Here is a 27,291-nt window from a genome sequence, read left to right as displayed (position 1 = left end):
AGTGAAAGGTTATTAACCTTAGTATTGCTTTCATGTTAAATAGGTTCAAAAGACGACGAGGTGAACGTGGTGAACGGTAATCCATAAGAGGTATGTGAAGCTACCTTCTTTCTCTTGGCATGTTTTTGGCATAAGTATGCAAGCTACCCTTCTTTTCTCTTGATATATCCTTGACATAAGTTATGATGTTATGATGAGATGTTTATGGTACCGAGTCCCTTGACGGGCCGGGTATGGCATATGTTACTATCTAAGGATCGGGCTGTATGTTCCTCGGCATATGTTACTATATAAGGATCGGGCCGTACGTACCTCGGCACATATGTATATGATGACTACATGAGGGAAAGTAGAGAGTATGTAAAGCTGTCCCTTCTTTCTTTTGGCATGTCTTAGAATTAAATAAGAATTAATATGAGCTTTGGTGGTAATTCCATTCATAAGTCTCGAGGGTAATTCATCAATCCTGTTCTTAGAGATTCTCTGATAGTTAATGTCCTTGGCTTTTATAAGTTATTTTGTATCGTCTTGATTCATGCCTATGATTTCTAAGGCTCTTTTGATATGATCAATAGTGATATTTGAGGGGTGATTGATATGACTATCGTCCTGATTTTTAAATGACAATTCATCTTTATTACTTCATTGAGACTTTGACAATGTTTTAAATTGCATATGGTTACTCACTACTCTACTCGTGTATACTGTAACCCCTCCTATCACCGAGTCCCGGGCCAGGTACGTAATCGTGCGCAGTTCACTGCATTATCCACTGAGTCCCTCACTAAAGGGTCGGGTACGCTATACGAGGACATGATAATGCAATGACATGAACAACTCACCGAGTCCCTCACTAAAGGGCCGAGTATGCTATACGAGAAAATGATAATGCAATGACATAAACAACTCACTGAGTCCCTCACTAGAGGGCCGGGTACGTATATATATATATATGTATGATGATGTGATGTGATAAGGTGATGATGGCGCCGGGCCTTATGATGGTCCTACAGTTATGATTCACCGAGTCCCTGAAAGGGCCGGCTATATGGTATAATATGAACATGCATGTTTTTATGATTCACAAGGTACAGGTACCATGTGAATCGTACGTAACGAATTTATCCCCCTGGCTCTCTTTATTTCAGATATGCTTCCAGTTATGCTTTGTATACTCAGTACATATGTCGTACTGACCCCCCCTTTCTCGGGGGGCTGCGTTTCATGCTTGTAGGTACAGATACACACTTTGGGGATCCGCCAGCGTAGGAGTCCCACTCAGCAGTTCAGAAGCGCTCCATTGTGTTGGAGCCTAGATTTTGGTACTAACCCTCGATGTATATATTTATATGTTCACGGGTACGACGGGGGCCCTGTCCCGCCTTATGTTACTGTTCTTACTCTTAGAGGTCGGTGGATGTGTACGTGGGTTGTGTATACGTGTATGTGGGTTGTGTATACATGTATGTGGGTTGTGTATACATGTATGTATGTGTAGTTGTGCCTATAAGATGGATGTTTTGGGACGTCCCCTTTGTCTTCCAAGCCTTGTCGGCTTGCGCGGGTTTTATTATGGGACGACCCTATATGTTACGATGGCCTCGTCGGCTTATATGTTATCATGCCTGCTGATACATTATAACCCAAACAGGGGACAGACTTACTTATAGTTAGCAAGGGTATATGCGAGTGTCCAGTTCGGGCACCCGTCACGGCCTACGGGGTTGGGTCGTGACAAAGAGTCCGTGCAACTTAGCTCCTAACCACCTCCCAAACTTCTTCCTCCCCAACCTCTCTCCAACCACTTCCACATCATCTTCCCTCCAATATTGCTGAACTTCACTCCCTCTAGCCTCAGCCTCTACTCCACGTAGTAATTCTATCAGTGTACAACTGTAAAAGATCAAGTGGTCCCTTTCCCATCCTCTTCCCCCTCACACTCAACAACAACAACATACCTAGTATAGTCCCCCTCACACTATAAAGTGTAACCCCTCCCCCCATCTCAATTGTGCTCAAAAGATATCTCTAGGTGTTGCCCCTTGGGGTATCCTGAATATACTTCATTACTTCAGAAAAAAATGAAATAATATTATATAACAATCATTTATTTAATCGGGAAGGTATTATACTCGATTCATTCATCCCCTTTACACACTTCTTTATGCATCTTCCCTCCTTCCTCCCACCTCCCTCCCTTCCCCCCCCCCCCCAAACCAAATCTCTTTTCCTTGTTTAAATGTGTGATCATTTATGAAGCATGTCAAGTTTTTCCAACCCCTCACTTTTTCAGTTTTGCTCCTAGATGGAATGATATTTTATGATCATGTGCTTTGTTGAGCTGAGGGTCCTTCATAAACAACCTCTCTACCTCCACAAGGTAGGGGTAAGGTTTGTGTACACTCTACCCTACCCAAAACACACTTTGTGGGAGGATTTCACTGGGTATGTTGTTGTTTTTGCTCCATGAAATGCCTCCTGTTTCTAAATAATTGGGGCATGTACGTCTTATTAGTTATTACAAAATTTACGGCCATTTATTTCACATCACAGATGCATTTTCCCCAACACTGTTTCATTAAACCAGTCATAAAATGCATTATAGCACCTATCCAGTGAGATATTTCTAATGAGGAAGGCACATAACATCTAAAATGATATTGACTGATTTAGACAACAGCAATCTATGTAGGTTGTCAAACTCACAAATATGAAAGATAAAGAAAAGAAAAGGTATATCAGTGAATCTTGACTATCAACAATTTTCTTATTTCAAAATACATACCCAGTGGAATCCCACAAGTGAGGTCTGAACCGAATCCGAGAATCCGAGCCACTGCTCGCGGACCACGCTCTCGCACGATGGGAAAAGGAAGGCATGGGATGCAGGAGCGGCTTTTGGGTAAAAATATCAACAATTTTCTTATTTCAAAAGACATACCCAGTGGAATCCCACAAGTGAGGTCTGAACCGAATCCGAGAATCCGAGCCGCTGCTCGCGGACCACGCTCTCGCACGACCGGAAAAGGAAGGCATGGGATGCAGGAGCGGCTTTTGGGTAAAAATAAATAAATAAAACAAGAACAATATCCTATCAGATTGACGGCTAAGTGTGAATATACCAATGATAGAAAACATACGAAATTTTTTTTTATGAATAATACGGAAAATTAATGATATTCTCCTTCCCTGCTTCTTTTTTTTCGGCTGCACTCAGATGGGTGGTGAGCAACAGTAGATATTTTAAAATTGGGAAACTCACCATTCTCCTGAAGAAGATCGTAAAAGTCGCTCCCATGGTGAGCAAGAAAGTTAATGATATTAGATACTGCCATATCTCCAACATAATGGATAGCTTTCTTCCTCCCAGCTGGAAATAAGAGTAGAGATGGATAAAGTTCCCTCTGCAAAATGACAATGAACAGGCATACGGTTAACACTCACACACATATGGATGCATGACTGAGCACTGCTTGAGTTTAGTTTGGAAGCATTATAGTTTAGAGACTACAGAAGCCACTAATTTTCCACCTGCATTTCACATGCCAGGAAGAAATTTGTAACAAGATTTCGGCGCAGAAGAGAATGATTTTCAGCCATTAAATTTTATTTGATTAACAGGATCACCCAACAGCAATGCCCTTTTGAATTAGTTAAATTTTATTTCAGAACATCTGAGCATGGGAAGCATTGATCTTCTTTTTTTTTTTTTGATGACCGTAGTGTACATGCTAGCTTTCGTGCACCTCAACTATTTCCACAGGATACCTGTCACCAGCAACAAGTATCAGGTAACTCTGTCCACCAACGCAAGGACAGATGAGAAGAAGCCACATAGCCTTTTTTTGTCTCTGCTGGGATTTGAACCCGAGACCTAATGGTTCTCAACCCACTTCACTCGACCACTAGCCCACACCCGTGGGTACAACATGGGAAGCACTTATCTTGGCAGATCCCTAACTATACAAAGAAGATCTGAGCCCAAGCGTGTGAGATAGTAAAAGTGGTGGCATCTCTTTGCAAAAGGGTGAAAAGAAGGATGAGAAACCAGATTGCAGAAAGTTACTGCGTGCCTTTGAGCCCAACCATTTGGCAGCCAAGTATGCTAAGTTGCTAATGGAATAAAATACTTCTACAAGTTAGATCAGTCAGTTTATGCTTCTTCCCAAAGAGAACATCAAGAGGCTGTGTACCGAATTTCGAGATACTTGAAAGGCTCACCGAAAAAAGGGTTCTTATTAAAAAACAGTGATCAAAGGAGCATCGAGGCATACACAGATGTAGATTGGGCAGGGTCCTCTACAGACAGAAAGTCTACTTCTTGGTATTGTACAGTCATTTGGGGAAATCTAATGACATGGAAGAGTAAAAGCAAAGCGTTGTGGCACGAAGAGTGCAAAAGCAGAGTACAGATCCATGGCTCATGGAATCTGTGAGATGATTTGGCTTAAGAAAATCGAGGAACTAAGAAGACCTATGACACCACTGATGAAGCTACATTGCGCCAATAAAGCTTCCATAAGCATTGCCCACAATCCAGTTCAATACGATAGAACAAAACATATTGAGGTGGATAGACATTTCATCAAGGTGAAGCTTGAAGAAGGAAGCCTGTACTTTCCATTTGTGCCGACAGATCAGCAAACAGCCGACATTTTTATTGTGTGGTTGTTTGAACCGAGATTTGACGGTCTTGTAGGTAAGTTAGGCATGTTATATATCTACATGCCAACTTGAGGGGGAGTGTTGAGTTGATTATCTGATTATGATCACATGGAGTCAAATGAGATCAGATAAGTTGGAAAGTTTCAGATCTTTTAGGGATTACTTTAGATTAAAATTATCCCTTAGTTCAGGACTATCTAGAATCAAGGATTACTTCATTTTTTATTGATTTGTTTTCTCCTATAAATTTTATACTCTTCGAATGAATAGAACATACTATTCTGATACCAAAAGGTTCAGTTTTCAAATGTAAAAATTAATTTTTAATACCCTCAAACGCTCTCCTATTTCTCTGCCTCCATCCCGTACCCTTTGTCTGGACTCTGCATCTCCTTGATATCTTCTTATCAAATACTCCCTCCATTTCAAAATAAGTGGTGTTTTTACCTTTTCATTCTGTTTCAAAATAAGTGGTGTCTCACAAAATCAAAAAAACATTGATTTTTTTCTTCCAATTTTACTGTTACTTAAATAAATGCAATTTTACATAACTAAGAAATCATTAAAGAGCTACTTTTTTCAAGACAATTGATTAAGGTTAAATTAGTAAAAACACTTCTTACTTTCTAGGAGCGAGTAATTTTCTCAAGGGTCTGACCAAGCTAAAAACACCAGTTATACGAAACGGAGGGAGTAATGCCTCTTGTTTACTGTTCAAGAGAAATAAGAGTGATCAACAAATGAAGCATGACATAATTACTCTAAATGTGACCTTAGAATGATATACTTTGTAATTAACAGGAGTACAAACATAACAAGTATACCAATGCCAAAATGACAAATTTTAGTCAGTAAATAGTCACACCTGAAGCACTGATTTCAGGATTAAGCTGCAGTCATTTAATGTACAATCCATCAAGTAAATCACTGGAAACATCAAGATCTCATTTCTCATCTCATCTGCCACAAATTTAACCACCCATCAATAAAACAAAGGATACTAAAATAAAGCAAACCCCAAGCATGTTGCCACGATGGTTAATCAACATTGCTTTTTACCGGAACCAAGATTTCGGCAAAGATGTGCACAATAGCACAGGAAGGATGACATATAGCCAAGCTTTTGCACTAACTTGATTAATTTGTAATGCAGGATATCACCTGAACAAACTAAAATTGGTTTGTTCCGATATTATTATGTTTATTATTTTCTTCCATATGGACTAAGAGAGAGAATAGACATGGAAGCAAATAGCTTCTTTGCTTTGAAGAAGTATATATAACACTTGTTTAGTAACTTCTAGCAGAAAATAGGCCATTTATACGATGAGATGAAATCATGCGGATTTTATGTTTTAAATGATATGATAGTTTAAAACAACTTTTTTTTCGACAAAATTGTTTAGAACAACGTTAACCATTATACATGCTTACAATCATAATCTCAGACCTAGTTTTATATAAAAATAGGGTATCTTACAAAATTATTAGAATATAAGTTGGCTGGAAACCCAAAGAAGAGCAAATATGGGCTGAACTTCTTACCCCTATTCAACGACAGTTTCTCAGTCTTAAACCCATTCTTCAGGGTTTTATTATACCCCTTGATTGCACGGTATACTTCACGAACAACCAGTTCCATCCTCTGGCAAAAACCACACCAGCTATTGCTAAAAAGAACTAAAATATCCATATCTCGAGAACTACCAGAATTTCTGGAATCAGACTGATTATAAAGGACCAGCTCATTGAACATATGCCCTGTCACTCGAGGGATAGAATCAGCCTCATGAAAATCCGGATTAACAAATGGTGGAATTGGAACCTCCTTAATGGTTGGAACAACATGCTCAGACTGTTTATATGGGTTAAGACTTCCATTGAGAAAGCTATCAAGAAATTCAGATAGCAAATTGCAGCTGAAATCTACTTGCTCACTTAAAACATAGTGTTGCTGTGAAGTGGGATCAATTAGTACCACAGATGGTATTTTTGAACCTGATGTCAGAGCTCTAAGACGTCTAGAGTGACCATCGAGAAAGAAGAAGGAGCCTCTGAAGTTTTTATTTTCCTTCTGCTCATTCAGCTCCTTGATTGTTTCCGCTGCAATAGGGCTATTAGCAACCTTCTTCATATCATCATGACCAAAATTTTCAGATATTTGTGAACTATCATATTCAAGGAAATTCTTCTCGACATTTTGCTGAGGCAATTCAGCATTAACAGGGTTTGATTGTTCGATGTGTTTCCCGTCCTCAACATGCAGCTTTCGATCCGTACCTGAATCAGTACGTTCTTCTGGAATACCTTCTAAAGGACAGAGTTGATCTGACTGAAGCTCTGTGAGTACCAGTATAGTTTCAGAATACTTTGGGCAAACATGAGAATGCTTGGCTTCATTTGATTCAGACTGTTCATTGTATTGCTTCCCCAAAATGGTATCTCCAAGCAACATTATTTTTCTATCTGGATCAATAATACCTTCAGGAACATCTTCCACAAGGATCTCTGAAACCTTGTTTGACTGAAATTCTGTTTGACCTGGTAAAGCTTGAGCAGTTTTGATGTCAAAATCTTCAGATAAAAGTTGAAATCCTGCTTCTTTCGCAAGTGAGCTCAATTTCACTTCCTTCTTTTGCTGAAGTACATATGTCAAGATTTCATGCAATGTACTGCCTTCTAAACCTGAAACCAGATCTTCTAGGATGACTTGTTTCCCCTGACTCACTACAGCAATTGACATCTTGTCTTTGATATTTATCTTTTGAGATGCTGTCAACAGACCCACTTTAGGGTGTCTGGAAGTACTTCTTGATGGTTGAAAAGCCTTGAGAGATGTCTTTTGTGATCTGAATGCTTTTGGTTCACTCTTTTCATTTGACAGCTGAGCTTTCAGGGCAAACTCTCTAAAAGAATCAAGAGAAGTCCTGCTTTTTTCTCTAATCTTCAACGAGTCAGATGATCTATCAATAAAAAGAACAACAGATGGCTTATTTGCTGGAAGAGCATTCTGAAGATCATCCACATCATCCTCCAGCTGCATAGTAGGATATCAATGAATCAATATAGAATGATAGATAAATGAACTGAGAGAGCAACCACGTCAACACAAAGAAAATTATTTGATCATCTATACATATAAAAAAAAATGATGCCAAGCATTATCTGCTTGGACCATGACTTAAGTAGGTCTCCTTGCATTAATATGTTAGCTGTGATGATTAACTACAATTCAACAGGTCATTAATACCCATAGTTCTATCCAAAAGAAAATTAATATCCATAGTTCTATAGTTCCTAGTTTTTCATTTGGCTTCCCTCAATCTGCCCTTCCAACCATAGCCTTGCTAGTCAAAACTTCATCTCTCTGCAACATTGTCCTCCGTTCTTTTCTAGAATTGTCTCCTTTTCTTTTTCTTTTTCTTTTTTGAGAAGCTAACATATATATTATAAAAACAAAGAACTTCACCAAAGGTGTATTCCAGTAATTATTACAAATAGTAGTCAATAAAGCAAAACCTACCACCTATCTACTCATAAGTAATTTAAAACACAAGGAATGTCCTCAGCTTCTAAAAGGATATTCATGTTTACACCTAAAGTAGAAAAAGCACTAGACAGTTCATCTTTAAGATCTAAAAAGTACAACTCTTATCCTCAAAACACCTCTGATTCCTCTCCCTTCAAATAATCCACCATATGCAATCTGGGACAATCTTCCATCTATTAGGTAAATAATTTGTCTCCTTTTTCTTAGGTAAATAATTAGTTGATTTTGGGAAGGTCTCTATATACAAGCAATATACCAGAAAGTAAACAATCTACAACATAATATGATTTTCTACAAATGACAATCTTCTATACAAACTGAGTGCTACAATACATAGATGTTCTCTATTCCATCAATGTTCTCTTATTTCTTTCCTTCCACAAGATCCACATGAGTGCCAATGGTGCTAGATCCCAGAGTCTTCGACTACTTTTCCTTCTTCTAAATTCTAACTAAAGAGTGCCTCCTTCACTGAGCCTGGCATCACCCATTGCAACCTGAACCATCTCAAATCTCACATCACAAACAAGTTGCCACCTGACAATGTAGGAGGAGGGTGGTCCACATAATCACCAAAACATTTGCGCACAAAGCACCAGCTAACATATGTAATCCTCCTTTTTTGTCAAATTCTCAGCTATCAAGACTGCTCCTTTTGCTCTAGTCAAGTGAAAAAGCTCTGGGATCCAAACCAATAAGTATGGGAAATTCGTTTCTTCCCACACCAGGAGCTTATGATAATATGACTGTACCAATAATGATCCATATCTTCCCATCCCATAATTGAGCTTATGATTGTACTAATAATGATCCATATCTTCCCATCCCAGAATCCTTTCTTCCCATCAATTTTCATCTTATGATCTTTGGAGTTGTTTCAAGCATTGCAACACCAACTTGTGATTATAATTTATATCTGGTTAATTTTCTCTTCTTTTTTTCTTATGAATCCCCAAGTGGAGAAGCTTAAACACCAAGATAACATATTCCAAGCTGCTTGTGTCCTGTAAATGAAGGCATGTTGATCACACAAAATGAAACACTCTTATCTTCTAAGTCAAGGTTCTCTCCAATATATCAGCTGAGCGTTTCATGATGTTTGGGACTTCTTTTAGCCACAATTTCAGTCTTCTGTTTGATACAGATTGATAAAGGATGTACTTATAACATAACTCACACATCCACAACTTAGCCTTCTCTTGAATTGTTAAAGCTTTTCTAACAAAACTAATAAAAAAGGTAGCATGTAGCCCCCTGTACTTTCAAGAATAAGTTTTTTTACATGTGCAAATATTATATTGAGAAAATTGGCCTCCAAAGTTGTCTCCATGCCCACCTACAACGACACAAAATAATAAGTATATGATTGGCAAATAGATTTTTTAGCTGTTCCGGAAATGAATGAAGCAGCACTTTTTTCTTGCATTACGTATATATGTGTATTTTTTCTTCTTTGCACCTTTTTTAACTGAAGTCTACACGTTAATTGTTCTTTGCAGTTAAAGCCCGATAGACTTGGAGCTCTTTTTAACGTTTTTCACTTGAACAACATTGTTTTCAAACCCCACACCCCCTACCCACCTCCCCAAGCAATCCTCTAGGAAATTCCATGTCATCCACATTCATAGTAGTTCAAGTCACGTACTCCCATAGTCCATTTTCTCTTCACAAAATTCCCTTCAAGCTGGCAGAAAAGCAAGAAAACGACTATTACGTTATCAATATCTCTACGTGTGATTCGGTGAGACCTAAAATTTCTCCAAATTCTTTTCTTTCTAGAAACAAGGATAAAAAGATTTGATTGACTATATATGTTTTTATTTTTCTTCAGCATTTGAGTTGATGAACTAAACCAAATTCATGGAGATTCCATAACTATTCCAAAATGGAAAGTTCGACACAATTGGGATTTATTTTTTTTGGAAATTGGAAGCAATTACTAATTCATGATCATGTAGATAAGAAAGGAAATTTGTGATTCAACTTTTCTAAATGAGAACTATTGAAGATATAATTAAGTAAATAAGAGTGTGTTCTCTCTAGCCACTTAAACTTTTAGAAAAGATGGTAGAGATCCTGCGTTCAAATCTTATTGCCAACTTTCATCGATAAATTTTTTATGTGCTTGGTTCAACAAAAAAATTAGGCCCGCACGTGAGAGGGCGTGTTAAAGACATATAAAAGTATGTCCTCTAAAACAGCTTAAGCTTTTAAATGAGATGGTCACACATTTCCAAAAAAATAAAAATTAATTGATAAAAGAGAGATTTCCACAAACATAGGAAGGAGACGAATCAGTCTCACTAAAGTGCGAGTAATAAGGCTACCAATGTAGCACACCGTCGTGTAATATTTGAAGATAAAGGACAAAAGTAGAGAGGAAATTTATATGTCAAATTTAGGAGAAAAATAAATACTTCCCCAATTAAATGAGATCTTGAAAATTTAATTGTTTGACAGGGAAACCTCTACATAAAGGATGTACAAGTATGGTAGAGAGTCCACATGGGAAAAGCGAACAATTAAGTAGACTATCATGAGTAATACCCCCACTGAAGGAAAATTCAAACGTGTAACTAGGAAAATCTAGAGAGTGCAATTTTACACAAAAGTAATCAAGAATCCAAAACACAAGTTTCCAGTCATTTATGCAAAGCCAAATGGTCCATTAAATTGCTGGATCAACATAAGGACAAAGGAAACAACAAAAACTTGCCTCTGCAACTGGCCAAGCTTGAATCTTGGCAAAGGCTTTGAGATCATCACCTTCTTTGAGAACCTTCAAACAACTGGGGCATCCAGCAAAATGCAATGTCACCAACCAGGATCCAGAATCCTTAACGTTCAATGATGAAAGCAACGCTCTATCAGGAACCAGACCAAATTTTAGCCTTTCAGGAGGAAGAAATAATTCTCTAGAAACTGTCAAAAACTTTGGTAAGAATGATTCAAAACGTTGTAAATCATCAATTTTACAGGAAGCCCCACTAGTAAGACTTGTATTATCAGCCGCGAGGAAAGCACTACTGTTTGCTGAGGCAAACTCACTAAGACAAGGCCTATCACTAAACAGATTGTCAACACCACAATCCACCTTCGCATTTTCCATCCCCTATTATTAAAAACAAAAAAAAGGGCAAAGTCATTAAGTAATATGTATTTCACAAATCAAACAGTAGTTTCCTAGTCATAAGCAATAAGAAGCTACCATCTGCCACCTGATTTTCATTCTCTTTAGCTGCAGTTGTTCCATTAAACTGTTTGTGAAATCCTGTTGCAGAATAAGCATGTCTATGTTATTGATGCATTTGTCGGGAAAAATTATTAAAGACGCAAGAACTAATAGGACGGATAATAATTAATATACTGGATTATTTTGGTGGTCGAATAGAACTTCCCTGAGTGGATTAGGATTCTTATTATTTCAGTTTTATAGGACTTCTGCTATTTCTAATTTATTAGGACTGTCTCTACTGTAAGCCTCTATTTAATAGAGTTGACTTTATTAATAAAACAATTTGGATTTTATCAAGTTATAGAGATTCAGAACTTTCTCAAACAAGTTTCCAGGTCTGCAATTTCCTAAATAAATTGCAAATTTCAGCAGTCATAGGCAGGTCAAGGAACAAGAACAAGGGCTTAGACCTGGTGTTGAGCCTGACTTTCCAGTTTATCATCCAACGACTTGATCCAAAACTAGGGACCTTAATAAATTGGTATCAGGGCTTGTCACATGGACGAAAAATATTGTAGAAGCAATGTTGCAAAATCTGTTATAGGAAGCTCAAACTCAAACCAAAGCAAAAGTAGCAACTTCAAAAACAAGGATGGACACCAAATTGCAGAAACTATCGCAACAAATTAAAACCTTAATCCGCACCACGGCACGTGCGAAGGGAGTTGAAGTTGGAGTAAATAGCGTTACTTCTATCCAACGAACCAGCAAGCCAGGTGAACAGCTAGTTGTGTTTCTAGGAGGAAGAAACAACAATGGTAACTTTGGTACTGATGACAACAACGGAGGAAGAGGTATAGTTCCCAGATACACTAAATTAGACTTTCCTACTTATGTTGGAAGTAAAGATCCTCTTATTTGTCTTCACCATTCTAAGAAATTCTTCGCTAAACAGCATACAAACAACCAAGAAAAAATAGGTATAGCTGCTTTTCACATGGTAGGGGAGGCGCAATTATGGGTTTATGAAATGGAACAGGAGAAACCCAATTTAACATGGAGTGTCTTCAAAGAACATTGTACTCTTCATTTTGGCCCACCAATTAAAAGCAATCCATTAGGCGAATTGATCAACTTGAAACAAACTAGTTCTGTTGAACGTAATCAGAGGAACTTCCAAAAAATGTTGGCTCGTACATTATTTGTACGTATAGACCAACAAGTAGATATGTTTATAGCAGGGTTGGTTGATTTGATTAGTCTCGATGTTGAATTGCACAACCCATCTAACCTAGTACAAGCAATGAGTCTGGCAAGAGCATTTGAGAAGATACAATAGCACACAAAGGGGCAATATTTCCACCTCAAACATTAGTGCAAGGGCTGCTACTACAGCAGTTACTCTGAGTGCTAAGGTAACTGCTTCCAATCGTTTTGTGAAAAAGTTGACTCGCGTCGAGATGGCTACCCCACGTGCAAAAGGGTTGTGCTACAACTGTGATGATCCTTATGTTCAAGGCCATCAGAGCAAAAAGATATTTTGGCTGGAAATAGAGGATAAGAAATCTCAAGACTTACCAACGGATAGTAGAGAGCCTGCCATTTCACTCCATGCTATCACAGGCAAACAACATGCAAATACAATGCAGTTGCATGTTGTAATTTATAAGAAGTTGTTGCTTAGCTTAGTGGATTCAGGTAATACACAATTTTATTAGCTCAACGGCGGTCCAACATTTAGATTTGCCTATCCAACATAGAAGAAATATTTGTTTATCAGTGGCAAATCGCGAGAAGATTTCCAGTTTGGGCATTTGCACAGTAGTGCAATTTTGTGTAGTTAACCATTCCTTACATGTTGATTTATGTGATTCCTTTGGATGCTTTTGATATTGTCCTAGGTATCAAGTGGTTGCAAACACTAGGGCCTATTCTGTAGGATTTTGCATTATTGACCATGAGCTTTCAAGTAAAGGGAAAGCAGATCATTTAACATGGACAACAACTATATCAGCCACAGCTACATCTTTTGCACGATTCTAAGCAAGGTGAGCTCGAGAAGGTATTTGACCTATTCCAAGAACTTGTAGGTCTGCCTCCATTGCGTTCATGCGACCATTGCATATGTTTACCACCGGGAACTGGTCCGGTGGTAGTTCTGCCCTATCGCTACTCTCACTTTTAGAAAAAGAGGAGATTGAGAAACAGTGTGATCAAATGCTGAAGCAAGGCATTATTCAACCCAGTCGTTCTCCATTCTCATCACTTGTACTCTTAGTCCAGAAACATGATGAAACATGGCGCTTTTGCATGGATTATAGGGAGCTAAATTCCAAACAATAAAAGGTAAATTCCCTATTCCATGGAGGAATTACTTGAAGAATTGCATGGAACACAATTTTTCACCAAGCTTGATCTTCGCTCTTGTTATCATCAAGTCCACATGGAATCTACAAATGTTAAGAAGACGACTTTCAGAACACATCATGGTCATTTCGAGTTCCTTGTCATGCCATTCGAATTGACTAATGCTCCTTCTACCTTTCAAGCATTGATGAATAAGGTAGTACGAAAGTACCAACATCAATTTGTACTTGTATTTTTTGATGACCTCCTAGAAAGACTTGGAAGGATCATTTGTCACACATGCAAATCATCTTTGAGTTGTTGCAAGCTCATCGCCTTTATTTTAAAAAATCCAATTGTTCCTTTGGCGTAAAACAAGTAGCTTATCTGGCCACATAGTCTCAAACATTGGTGTATCAGCTGATGTTAGCAAAATTTAAGTCGGGTGGACTGGCCTCAATCGCAATCAATAACAAAGTTCTGTGAATTCTTAAGATTGACAGGATATTACTGTAAATTCATCCAGAATTACAGTCTGATTGTTGCCCCCTTAACAAGCATGCTTAAGCGAAATTCTTTTAAGTAGAATAATAATGCACTTGCTTTTTTTGTATCTCTTAAAAAGGCACTAGTGGCTGCCCCGGTGTTATAGTTACCACACTTTGAAGAAGAACTTCTTGTTGAGTGTGATGTTTCGGGTGTTGGAATAGGAGCAATCCTTCAACAGAAAGGACATCCAATTTCTCTTTAAAGTCGTAAGCTAGCTGACCGACACTTGAAACTTCCAGCATATGAACGAGAATTGATAGGCTTGACAAAGGCAGTTCAACATTGGAGGCCTTATCTCTCAGGTCAAGCCTTTCTAATTCAAACAGATCACCACAGCCTTAAATACTTGTTAGATCAACTTCTTACTACTTCTCCTCAACAACATTGGCTTAGCAAGTTGATGGGGTTTGATTATCAGGTGGAATACAAGGCGGGGTGATTGAATACTGCTGCATATGCGTTATCACGCCGAGGAGAGGCTGAAGATATGTTATTTGCTATTTCTCAACCAGAAGTCTTGATATTTGAGGAAGTTCGGGCAGAAGTCAAGCAGTCACCAATTCTTGAATTTCAAGCTAAAATTGAACAGGGAGAGATGGATGGCCATTGGGTATTTCGGGAGAGGTTATTGTTCTTCAAAGACAGGGTCTATCTCTTGCCAAACTCACCATTGGGAAATTCTGTCTTGTTTCATGATAGCACACATGAAGGTGTTCAGAAGACTAAGCTACGTATTCGCAAGGATTTCTATTGGACAGCTATTAAGACAACTATCAAGGATTACATTGCTGCCTGCTCAGTTTGCAAACGTAATAAGGCTGTTAATTTGAGTCCAGTAGGACTGTTACAACCTTTACAACTTCCTAATCAAATCTGGTCGGATATCTTGATGGATTTTGTAGATGGCCTGCCAAAATCAGGAGGTAAAACAGTGTTATTTGTGGTAGTGGACAGGTTCTCTAAATATGCACATTTCATTTCCCTAGCTCATCCATATAATGCATCTTATGCAGTGTTTCAAAACGTGTTGAGCGCTTCGCCTCACTTTATGTGCGCTTCAATGTCATCATCAAGGTTCTAAGGTAAACTTTTCCTTGCCAATGAGCCTCTTTTTAAGAAGTGACACTAAACAATTGATATTTCACTTTATCATAATTGGTTTTCAATTTCTTTGGTCATATATTTGTCATTCATGTTTATAATTATTAGTCTTGAACTAAACATATATATTTGTATTTTTTTCTCCCTTTGCGCCTTTTTTCATTAAAGTCCACGCTTTATTTGCGCTTTGAGCTTAAAGCCCCAACGGACCTTAGAGCTTTTTTGCACTTTTCGCCTTTGATAACACTGATCTTATGTAGCAAGGATTTTCTTTGAGAATATTGTTCGTTGCATGGTATACCAGAATCAATTGTCAGTGATTGAGATGCCCTCTTCACTAGCACATTCTGGAAAGAATTGTTTCGTTTATGTGGGACTAAATTACACTTATCATAGGCTTATCATCCACAATCGGACGGTCAAACAGAAGTTGTTAATTGCAAGATCGATATGTACTTGCAATGCTTGGTAGGCGATCGTCATACAAAATGGATAGACTAGATTCCCTGTGCTGAATTTTGCTACAAAACTTCTTACCATTCAGCACTTCACGCATCCCCATTTCAAGTTGTTTATGGCCGTGAACCTCCCCAGTTGCAATCCTACATGTTGGTTCATCTCGGGTTGATGCGGTAGAACGAGCATTAATAGACCGAGACGTTGACTTACAGGACATTCAAGCTAAGCTCCAACAGGTACAGCACAAGATGAAAACAGTTTATGATAAGGGACATCGCGATGTGGAATTTTCTCCAGGATCGTATGTCTGGTTATGTGTACATCCATATGGCCAAAAAACTCTAGCTAGTCGTGGCTATCATAAGCTTGCACCAAAATATTATGGTCCTTTTGCGGTCTTGAAGTGCATCGGAACTGTTGCTTATCAGCTTGGTCTACCTGCAGGTTGCAAGCTTCATGTGTCACTTCTTAAGCCATTCAAGGGTGAGGTACCTGCAACTCCTTCTACTATTCCTCCAGTTCAAGAAGGACGTGTTGTTCCCACCCCTTGCTCTGTGCTCTGATCGCGTCTTAATCGTGGTAATTGGGAAATTCTGGTTCAGTGGTACGGCCTATCTGTTGAGGACTCTACTTGGAAGACAGCACATCATTTCAAATCTGTCTTTCCAGACTTCAAGCTTGAGGACAAGCTTTTTCTCCAGGAAGGGAGTAATGTTATTGATGTGTTTATGGGAAACAATATTAAAGATGCGAGAATTAATGGGTTAGATAATGATTAATATTTTCTGAATTATTTTGTTAGTCAAATAGAACTTCCCTGAGTGGATTAGGATTCGTATTATTTCAGTTTTATAGGACTTCAGTTATTTCTAAGTTATTAAGAATCTTGCTACTGTAAACCTCTAGTTAAGAGAGTTGACATTATTGATATAACAAGTTGGATTTTATCAAGCTACAGAGATTCGGAACTTTCTCAAACAAGTTCCCAGGTCTGAAATTCCCTGAATGAATTGCAAAATTCAGCAATCATAGGCAGGTCAAGGAACAAGAACAAGGGCTTAGACAGTTAGACCTGAGTGTTGGGCCTGACTTTCCAGTTAATCGTCCAACGACTCGATCCAAAACTAGGGACCTTTACAGTCTATTTAGTAGGGGTGTACAAAAAGCGAACCTACCGATAAACCGAACCGAAAAAAGTGTTATTGGTTTATTGCTATTGGGTTATTGGGTTAACAATTATTTAATGGTTTTATAAAAAATAATTATTGGGTTATCGGTTCAGTATTGGTTTTATAATATTGGGTTATTGGGTAAACCGATAACCCATTAAGACTATAATAGTTTACTAATTTAATTTTTAGTTTTTTACTCATAAACAAATATTAAACAAAAAATACTAATATAAATTTATAATCAGTTAATCACTATATAATACTATTTAGTATTTTAGTATTTACCCTTTAGGCTTTGCCACTTTAGGTTCTGCGACAAGGATTTGCAAGTTGCAAGTTTGCAAGTTGCTACGAAGGCGGTTCCAGGATTTGTATATTTGTTTTAAAAGTTTTTCTCATTGGGTAAACCGAAAACCGAACCGTTAAAGACCAAAAACTGATAAACCGAAAACCGATAACAAATATCTTATTGGTTTGGTTATAGGTTTAGTGTATTTAGAAACCGAAAATCGATAAACCGAACCGATAATACTTAAAATCGAACCGAACCGACCGATATACACCCCTACTATTTAGACCTTTCTAAGCTATCATTCAAGCACTTAATAGAAGAAAGAGAAAATGCAAAGAGAAACAATCATACTAGTTCATGTTTATCCACACAATATATCAATCCCCACTTAATAGCATCTTATTTGCATTTCACAGGAGCAATTTCTAGTTACTAAGCAAGAATGATACAAAAAATCACATAAAAACATCTACAAGATTCTAGAAACAATGGATTCTGCGAAGTGTTGTACCACCCAAGACAAAGGCATCTTTTCACTTCAAGGCTCACAAAGACATGCATAACTAAGAGCTCTAAGAAGTTGAGCCCTTCTGGTGGGCCCCATCCAATAGTTCTAGGAGCAGGAGATTTTAGCATGTTCATAAGTAGGTGGTAGATATAGAGAATGCAACAGGATAGCATTTTCAATCACAACGTTGCAGGAAATCAATACCTTTCCCAAATTCAGAACACATGCAAGGACACATGTCCTTTCGGAACTTAAATGCTTAGACATAGAAATGCATACATTTAAGAATGTTACTTTATTGCTCCCCAGACCAACTAAGCCTCTATTGAGATGTAAATATGTAATGACTACTACACTTTTAAAATATAACAACATCATTAATAATGATGCCAGAAGAATCGTTTACATTAGGATGACAATGACTTTCCCACCTTTATTAAAGTATAACTAGGACCTGTCAATCATACTATGTCATTGTAGAACAGTTTTCTGTGGATGCTCAAATATGGACATAACCAATCATTCAGTTGAAATTTCAGAGAACAAGGTTTGTTAAATGCTACACATTGTTAAGTACAGTAAGAACTTTGAAAGTATTAGAAAGGACAATAAAATCATTTCAGGGTATGACTCTACTACTTATCTTCCATGAGGACATTTCACTTTCTTTTTTTAATTCTTCCACTTTTTAAATATTAAAACATTATTCACCTTTCCATTACTGGAAATAAAGCAATAAAAACCTGAACTGAAATTCACAAGTTACCAAAATCACATTCGCTGCTGTTATTGCCACCTGTTGCGAGCAATTTCTGGGTCCATCCACAAAATTCAGAAAGAATCAAAGCCTTGTCGGTTGAACCAAGGAAAATTTCTAAGTCTTCGGGTGTTTTTAGAATTTTGAAGGGAAGCTGTTCTGGCAACAGAGACATAACATAATGGACAGATGACAATATATTCTGCACACGAAGTCTTCCCATATACTTGTAGGAGTGTGAGTGATGATAATAAAATATTGTTATTCCATCGTCAGCTCCAATTGCATCTGCCAGCATTCTCTCACTGTTCCTATATAAAACCATCAGCTTCAGTGATGCAAATCCTCCTTGATCATGGGAAACTACATCAGTCAACTCCTTCATAAGGGACCGAGACTCCCCCGACCCTAATCAATAAGCAAACTCATCACACAATATATAGAAGTGAATAAGAATCTAATGGAATATGGTTGCACCCACCTGTCCCATTTACCATGTCTCCAACAAAACAAATCAGAATCAGTTTTCTGTATTATTAGAGCTAAAGGATGGGTAGAGGAGTAAAGCATTAAACTAAAAAAATAGAAAAAGGAAATTGTACAAAAGTAACAAAAATAGTCTAACTCAAGAGTCATTCACTAATTTTAAATCAACTCAAAACAAATAGTAGCAGAGCGGTGAGAACCAACCGAACCATGGGTGTTAAGCCGGATAGGTAATAAAGTTGTACGTAGCTAATGACAAATCGGGTGCCCCCCTTTAGAACCTTAAATTGTATAGTGATGGCAGATTAAACCTACAAAGGATATTAAGGATTTGACAGATTATTGTGTTATACTCCAGAACCACATTTAATACTGATAGATGATTCAAATGGTTTGTAGCTCTTTAGGTCCTTTTCTCTGACAACTTGAGCTTAAGCTTCAATTTTTAGGTATACTCCGGCCCACATTTGATACTGATGGATGATTCAAATGTTTTGTATCTCCTTGGGTCCTTTTCTCTGACAACTTGAGCTTAAGTTTCACTTTTAGGAAATAGAGGATGAAAACATATCTTGAGCCAAGGGTCTATCGGAAACAAACTCCCTACCTCCCAAGGCAAGGCCGCAGGGGTAAGGTATGCATACACACTACCCTCCCCAAACCCCACTTGTGAAATTACACTAGGTATGTTGTTATTGTTGTTATTGTTGTTATTGTTGTTGTTGTTGTAGAGGATGAAAGCATACAAGATATTTGCACCTATAGCTGGACCCAAGTGACAACCAGAAGTCCATTGAAGATATTAAAAATATGGAACAATGACAACCTAATTTCTAGCACTACACTCAGTTTCAACGCAAAGCAGCCACCTTGCACACCTCTCAAAGCTTCTTCTCTTTACTGAACCAAAACCATAATGCTTGAGTTGACAAAGTTCCTTATAATGTCCAGAAGTAAAGCTAAATAGCAATCTGCACAATCCTTTTCGAATAAATTTTTTATCAAAGAATAGCATCTAGACAGTGCAATAGATGAGTAGTCCAACCCCCAGCCATATGCATCTTAGTACACGAGTTACATGTGAAAAGAACTACGGAAGTTAACCATCCTATCTATTTACTGTACATTCTACTTCTTAAACCAAAAGGCTAAGAGGGCTAAATATCTAGGTATTGAGGTACAAATATTTTTTATTTTTTATTTTTAAAATTGGTAACTTGTGTGTATAATAGACAAACCAGTACATAGGTTGTATTGATACCATATTTAGTTATTTACACATGCACTTCAGGTATTCAAAGCTAAGTTGTAACATGGGTGATTTTTTTCGTTTTCACCACGGCAAGGCAGTCATGCAACTCAGCACAACTTCAGCAACACACACACAATCGTCTAGGAACTTAGAATAATTTAAAGGCAACAATGAACAGCAAGAACACAATGTTTACAGGATGAATCCTAACCTTTTTTTTTGAACTTGGTAAATTTGTATTATATCACAACAGAACATGGGTAGTACTAAACCTTATATATAGATGAACTCCAAACTCCACTGTTCTAAATCTATACTGAGTATAATTGAAGCAAAAACATAACAACAAAATGCAATTAAGTTTAACTTTCTGCATACATTCTCTATTCTCTCAAAACACCTTGAATTCCTCTCTTTCCGGATTGCCCGCCATATTGAAACAGGGATAATTCTCTTTAGCTAGCACACCTGCCTCCTCCAAACCTTTTAGAGCTTCAGTAATTCTTCTAGGAATAGTCCGTGATATGCCTTTGAGATTCAAAAATATCCTCCATAACCGTTGAGTAAATTTGCAATGAAGAAAAAGATGGTTAACAGTTTCTAATGTTTCTCCACATAGAAAACACCTAGAACATAAGATTATCCCCCTTTTCATAACATTATCCTGTGTCAAAGCTGCTTCCTTAGCTAGCAGCCATATAAAACATGAGACTTTATAAGGAATTCTGCATTTCCAAATTTGTCTCCATGGCCAGGTAGGAATCTGTTTGCACCATCAACCTGTAAGCTGCACCTACTTTAAATATACATTTGCTACTGCCTTCCACCATAATACATCCTCTTCTGCCTGGAGTCCATTGAAATTTCCAACAGTGTTGAGAAATTCTGCCAACCTCATCACTTCCCAGTCTTAAAGTTGTCTCCAGAAATGGAAATTCCAGCCCTCTGTTGTCCACATCTCTGCAATGGTCCTTTGTTGTGAGAGAACTAGGCTATATATGTCTGGAAAAAAGAGTTCCAGATTACCCAACTCATGCCATTCTTCCTTCCAGAATTTGGTCTTGTTCCCATTCCCCACTTTCACCTTGGGGTTGGGTTTGACTTCCTCCCATAAATCTCTTATGGATCTCCATAAGGTGAATTCACATCCTTGGTCATCCATCTGTCTTCAGCCTCATATTTGGCACCTACTACTCTTTTGCACAGTAATTGATCTTCCACTGAGTACTTACACAGCCACTTCATTCCCCAACTAATGTGAGACTTTAACCCACTCTAACATAAGAAACTTCACCTATCTTCTCAACAACTTCAAAAACGGTTACTCTTATTTGTTTCCAAAGTTGCGGAGTAAGTTTGAGCAGCACCTTGTCGCCCACCTTGAACTCCAATGAGTGTCTATGCTGATCTGTATACTTCTTCATGCGTTTTTTCAGCCTTACGCAAACTGTATTGCGCCTCGGCAAGCATCTCATGCTTGTCCTTCACGTAATAATAAGCAGTTGGACACTTTCCTTGACTCTACTGATTAGTCACATCTACTGGTGTCATAGGTTGGTGTCATAGGTTGTCTGCCTAAGACCAACTCAAACGGACTCATCTTTGTTGCCGATGACTTATGCAAATTGTAAAAAAATTGTGCCATATCTAACAAGTCCACTTAGTTTTGTGGACTCGCTGTCAAAAATGCCTCAAGTATTCCTCTAACAAGTGATTAGTTCTTTCTGTTTGGCCATCAGTTTTGAGACGATTGGCCATTGAAAACTTCATATCAATTCCCATCAAGTTGAAGAGTGTTGTCCAAAACCGACCCGTTAATCGAGCATCCCTATTACTCACAATATCACCTGGACACTAAAGAACTTGACTACATGTTCATAGAACAAATCTACAGAAACTTTCGATGGGTATACAACTGGTAGCAATAAGGATAGATTACTTAAAGAATCTGCCTACTACAACCATTATAGGTGCCTTACCGTCAACCTTTGAAGACCCACTAATAAAGTCCATAGCAACGGACATCCACTACCTTTCTGGAATAGGAAGAGGATGCAACAGCCTTCGTATGTTCAGTCTTGTCCATTTGACACACAAGACAAGTCTTCACATAAGTTTCAATGTTGTCTTCCATCTTTGGCCCGAAATGAACACGGGATAGCAAGGCTAGCATCCGTTCCACACACAAATGACTAGCCCAAGTAGTATTTCTGAAAATGACAAGTTAAACACTACTACGATGTACTTGATGAGTAATGCAAAATTGTGGTGGAGAATTAGGAACACAAAAGATGAGAGTGCTAACAATTTTTTAGCATTTGAATACTGTTCTTGATTTTCTGTAGCCGGCATGTGCCAGGCACGCCCCTCCCCTTTGTAATTGCCGACAAGCAGATACCTTTCTGTAGGCAGAAATTGGCCAAGGCATTATTTAGTTGTAAGCCTTCCAAATGTTGAAATTCCCTTTGTATATATTTGAGAGATAATAAAAAGGTTGAGATTCAACCTGTAAACATTGTGTTCTTGTTGTTCGTTATTGCCTTAAATTATTCTAAGTCCCTAGACGATTTTGTGTGTGGCTGAAGTTGTGCAGCGTGGTGTCACTACCATCCTAAATACAACTCAGAACATCTTTAATATCAACAGAATCTTTTGTATTTTGAGTAGGTCTGTTTACACGAAAAATAAAAATTCAAAAAACAATTCCACTTGATCTTTTGCAAGGAGTTGCCAACATCCTCAAAGCATATGGAATTTCTTTCGTTCCAAATTGTCCACCAAATACTTTCTAGGGCAGTCCTCCATCTATCCCTGTCTATTGTCTGAGGACCTGCTTCCTCCCAGCTATTTAGAGCATCAACAATAGGCATTATCCAAAATATTCCTCTACGGTTGACGAACATTCTCCAAAGTAGTTCTGTAATTTTGCAATGTAAGAATAGATGATTAATTATCTCTACTTTCTCAGCACATAGATAGCATCGCAAGCACAAAGAAATCGTTCGTTTTGCCAAATTCTAAATAGCCTCTCTAGCCAGAAGCCAAACAAAACAAGAAATTTAGTGTGGGATTTTAATTTTCCAAATGTGTTTCCATGGCCAGTTTGTCACCTGATTGATGGTCTGATTCATTGAGCTATATGCAATGCCCGCCTTAAATGAGCCACTATTGTTTCCCAGCCACCATGATTTATCAGAAGACCACTGAAGAGTTCTAGTGCCTTCTAAAAAAAATTCACCCTCTGAGTCTCCCAATCATTAGTAATTTTCTTAAGGTAAGAAGATCCCATCCTTGGTCTGGACTAAGTTTTGCAAGAGTCTTCTACTAGTGAAAAAATAAACAAAAATATTAGGAAAGTTCTCTTGTAGTCTACCATTTCCAAGCCAGATGACCTTCCAAAAGGCAATTTTGTTTTCATCATATACTCTAATGGATGTATTGTTCTTCAATTCAGGACATGGAGCCCTTATGGATCTCCATTATCCACAAACTAACTCCATAAGGTGTATTTACATCTTTGGTCATCCATTTATCTTCCTCCCCATACTTTCCTTTAATGACTCTTCCCCATAGTAACTGGCTTTCTTAAGTGAATCTCATAGTCATTTCATTTTAAGAATTTTGTTCTGAATTTTCAGAATTCTAATAACCAATCCTCAAGAATTTTTGCCAATGATAACAACTTTCCACTTAACTAGGTAAAAGCCTCTCTTTTGCTTGTTTCCTTGCCATAGAAATGACCATCTAATTTTATCAAGTCTACTGATGCTACAAAAATGTATGTTGGAAGTGCAACTAATACAAAATTGATAAGAGTGAGCCTACCTCCCACAAATAGGTACTTTGACTTCCATTTGGTCAGCTTCCTTTCAAATTTTTCTATAACATTGTTCCAAAACACCTTAGATTTTGACTTAGCTTCTAATGGCATTTCCCAAGTATATAGTAGGTAAAGAGTCAATATCACCATCTAGGATTGTGGCCAGTTGGGCCATATCCTGCACTTCATTGATAAGATAGAGGTAGCTCTTCCTCTAGTTAATGTGAAGCATAGATATTCCTTCAGATAACACCAAAATTACTCTTAAGTACTCTAGTTGCTCTCTATTAGCATCACAAAAGAGGTGTATCATCAACATATTGCAGATGAGTGACTCTAAGTTGTTATTGTCATTCCCGTTCATCTCAAATCCTTTTATCCAACCATAGGAGCTTGCAGTTTTAATCATATTCTTAAGACCTACCGAAGCCAAAATAAATAGAACGGGAGACAAGACCTTGTCTAAGACCTCTATAAGCTCTCCCCGTGATGAGAACAGAGAAGCTCACAATTGAGATACAATGTTCAACCCATCTGATCCATTTGGATCCAAAACCCATCCATTCCATAATGTTAACCAAGAAATCCAACTAACATGACCGTATGCTTTATCAATATCCAGTTTGCAAAGGATTCTAGGTTTCTTAGTATGATCCTAGAGTCAACTGCTTCATTGGCCACCAAGAGAACATCTATGATTTTTCGTCCTTAAATGAAAGTCATTTGTTGAGAATCCACAAGCTTTGATACTACCCCTTCTAATCTTTTGGTTAGTGCTTTTGCAAACAACCTGTAAACATTACCTATCAGATAAGCCTGAAATCTCCCAATTCCTTGGCACTCTTCTTCTTTGGAATTAATGCTATGAATGTTGCATTAAACTTCTTCCAGAGATTTTCCTTTTTGCCTTCAAAGTATCTCTTTCTTCTTCTCTTCCACATAATCCACCATCAGGCATTGGTGTAGGGTTCCATAAATTTCTTTCCTTTGAACTCTTGATGTACGCCCTACCCACACATTGCATGACGCATCCTTATTACTGAACCAAAGCCGAGCTATTTTCTCTATACTTCAAATTCAAATTCTTTTCAGACTACCATGATCCCTCCATTCAGTAATCTTTTTCTCTTTCCATTTCTTGTTTCTTTCTAAGTTGCTTGGACTCGAGTGCGGGTATCCGAGACGAGTGTAAATCCAAGAGTCAGATTCGACAAAATTTAAATTTTAAGATTTGAGGATACGAATCTGAGTATGAATAGGGGTGCGGGGATTCAGCTAAAAAACTTCAACATTATAAAAATATAGTTATAAAGATATTCTAAATTATCAAAAAAGTTGACATGCTACTAATTACTTTAAAAAATATCACTCATTTTATAAGCAAAAAATAGTTATAAATAGCATAACCTAGATATTTGAATAAAATTTGATTATTTACGTATCGGTATCACAACTCAGAGGAATAAAAGGGTCATATACAGTGAACACAGTACAATTTGTAATTAAAGTAATATGTTTGTCTCTTTCTTCTTCCAAGAAATTTGTTCTCTCTTTCTTCTTCCAAGAAGCCTTTTTCACTTCTCTCTAATCTCTACTTCTTTTCCCAAGACAATTTATAATTAAAGTAATTTGTTTGTCTATTTCTTCTTCAAAGAAATCTATCCTCTCTTTCTTCTTCCAAGAAACCTCTTTCACTCCCTATGGTCTCTGCAACTTCTATTAGCTACTCATTTATCAGTTTCGTTGAAGAAAATTTTTGTTCTTGACTCTGGTCAAAGTATCCGGATGGGATTGACTGAATCTGAGACGCACCCCGCACCCGCGTCTGCACCAGTGTCGTGTCGAGACGGGTTCAGCAGAAAAAATGAAGAGTCCGTGCAACATATGTTACTTTTACCAACCCCTTCAAATCGCTAAAATACACACAAACAAAAACTACAACTATTCAAGTGAATACAATAGCCGAAGTTGACCATTTGATGGCAAACACTTACTATATTTCCGTGCTAAAAGATGCTCACTTTACCCTGAGTTTTTAGCATGAACTTTGGTTAATCTAACCATATTGTTTCCCACAATTAACATTGCAGCACTATATGTTCACAAAGTACATTTAACAAAATATCTTTAAATAATGGACGCTAAAGAACCTTCGTGTCAGCACCTCTTCTAACCCTAACAACTATACAAACATCGAGGCAATAAATGATATCAATTTTGATTTGATTCAGAATCAGGTCGTCTGTCTAGTAGAAAATCCTCAATATTAAGAACAGTTCTACTTTAGCAGACAAGTAAACTAGAAACTAATTTCAATGTAAAAGAAGATTAAAGGGAAGTGGGATTACAAGGGACAGTAACCAAAAGAAGAAGATGGGGATGGAGGCGAATCTGGGAAGAGTAGTTGAGCTTCGACAGGATCTGCCATTGGAGTAACGAGTTGCTGCTGCCGGCTTCAGCAGCATCGGCAAGAAGAAACGCCGCCGACGGCAATAGTAGCAGTAGAAGCAGGAACCTAATATTCGTCGTCATTTTCCGACGAGAAATATCTCAGGTTGCCAACGACCTCATTTTTACTTACTCTCACTGGATGCCTTCGGCACGGGCCCAGCAATTTGAGTTCTGATATCCTAATTTGTTTGCGGTTCGTTTAACTAGGGATTTCCTGATATGTTTTGTAATTGTGGTTTAATACTAAAATTTATATGTTTTGTAAGATGGATATGTCAGTTTATACAGTACTTACATACTGATTATATAAATATTTAAAATTCACCAAGGTAATTTTTTTAAGCAAATTGATATTTAAGGCATGTGACAAATAAATAAATAATAGTATGTATTACTACATAGTATAAGAGTCTACAAGTAGGCATCTGTTCGTCAATATGCCTGTTTGTATGACAAGGGTATTTTTGGTATTATTTAACTTTTGCTTAATAAATTTTTTGTATCTTAATGCTTTATAGATGTACCTTTTATCTATTAGACAAAAAAATCAACTAACATTTACATAATTACACATATATTCCATCAAAGATTTGTACTTTGAGTTGATATTTGTGGGGCCAACCTACTTTATTTATAGATTACCCTTTCGAGTAAAGAAGAATTTAGATGTCGGCTGAGAATATTAATATGAAGATTTCCTTTAAAAAA

General features: G+C 37.6%; 1 protein-coding gene across 4 annotated transcripts in view; it reads right to left on the bottom strand.

The window, feature by feature from the left end:
* LOC129873107 (uncharacterized) overlaps positions 1-26,824 on the bottom strand; it is a 34,091-nt gene extending 7,267 nt beyond the window's left edge. Inside the window, exons 1-8 of one of the 4 annotated variants that reach the window (XR_008762647.1) lie at positions 26,481-26,824; positions 18,584-18,982; positions 11,434-11,486; positions 10,932-11,327; positions 6,211-7,702; positions 5,531-5,625; positions 3,263-3,404; positions 2,786-3,051 (exon numbers count right to left, since the gene is read on the bottom strand). Coding sequence is in view for 3 of the 4 variants with exons in the window: in XM_055948115.1 (XP_055804090.1) it covers positions 3,263-3,404; positions 5,531-5,625; positions 6,211-7,702; positions 10,932-11,327; positions 11,434-11,486; positions 18,584-18,982; positions 26,481-26,664 (2,761 nt within the window). In the remaining variant the exon portion in view is untranslated. Of the gene's footprint in view, positions 1-2,785; positions 3,052-3,262; positions 3,405-5,530; positions 5,626-6,210; positions 7,703-10,931; positions 11,328-11,423; positions 11,487-18,583; positions 18,983-26,480 lie in introns of those variants that run through there. The other 3 variants (XM_055948115.1, XM_055948113.1, XM_055948114.1) reach the window with 3 other exon arrangements.
* Between the last annotated feature and the right edge of the window lie 467 nt (positions 26,825-27,291).

Source organism: Solanum dulcamara, chromosome 11 (genome assembly GCF_947179165.1).
Source record: "Solanum dulcamara chromosome 11, daSolDulc1.2, whole genome shotgun sequence".
NCBI classification, from domain to species: Eukaryota; Viridiplantae; Streptophyta; class Magnoliopsida; order Solanales; family Solanaceae; genus Solanum; species Solanum dulcamara.
The sequence above is the reverse complement of the archived record's forward strand: the minus strand, read 5'-3'. Positions and strand labels throughout refer to the sequence as shown.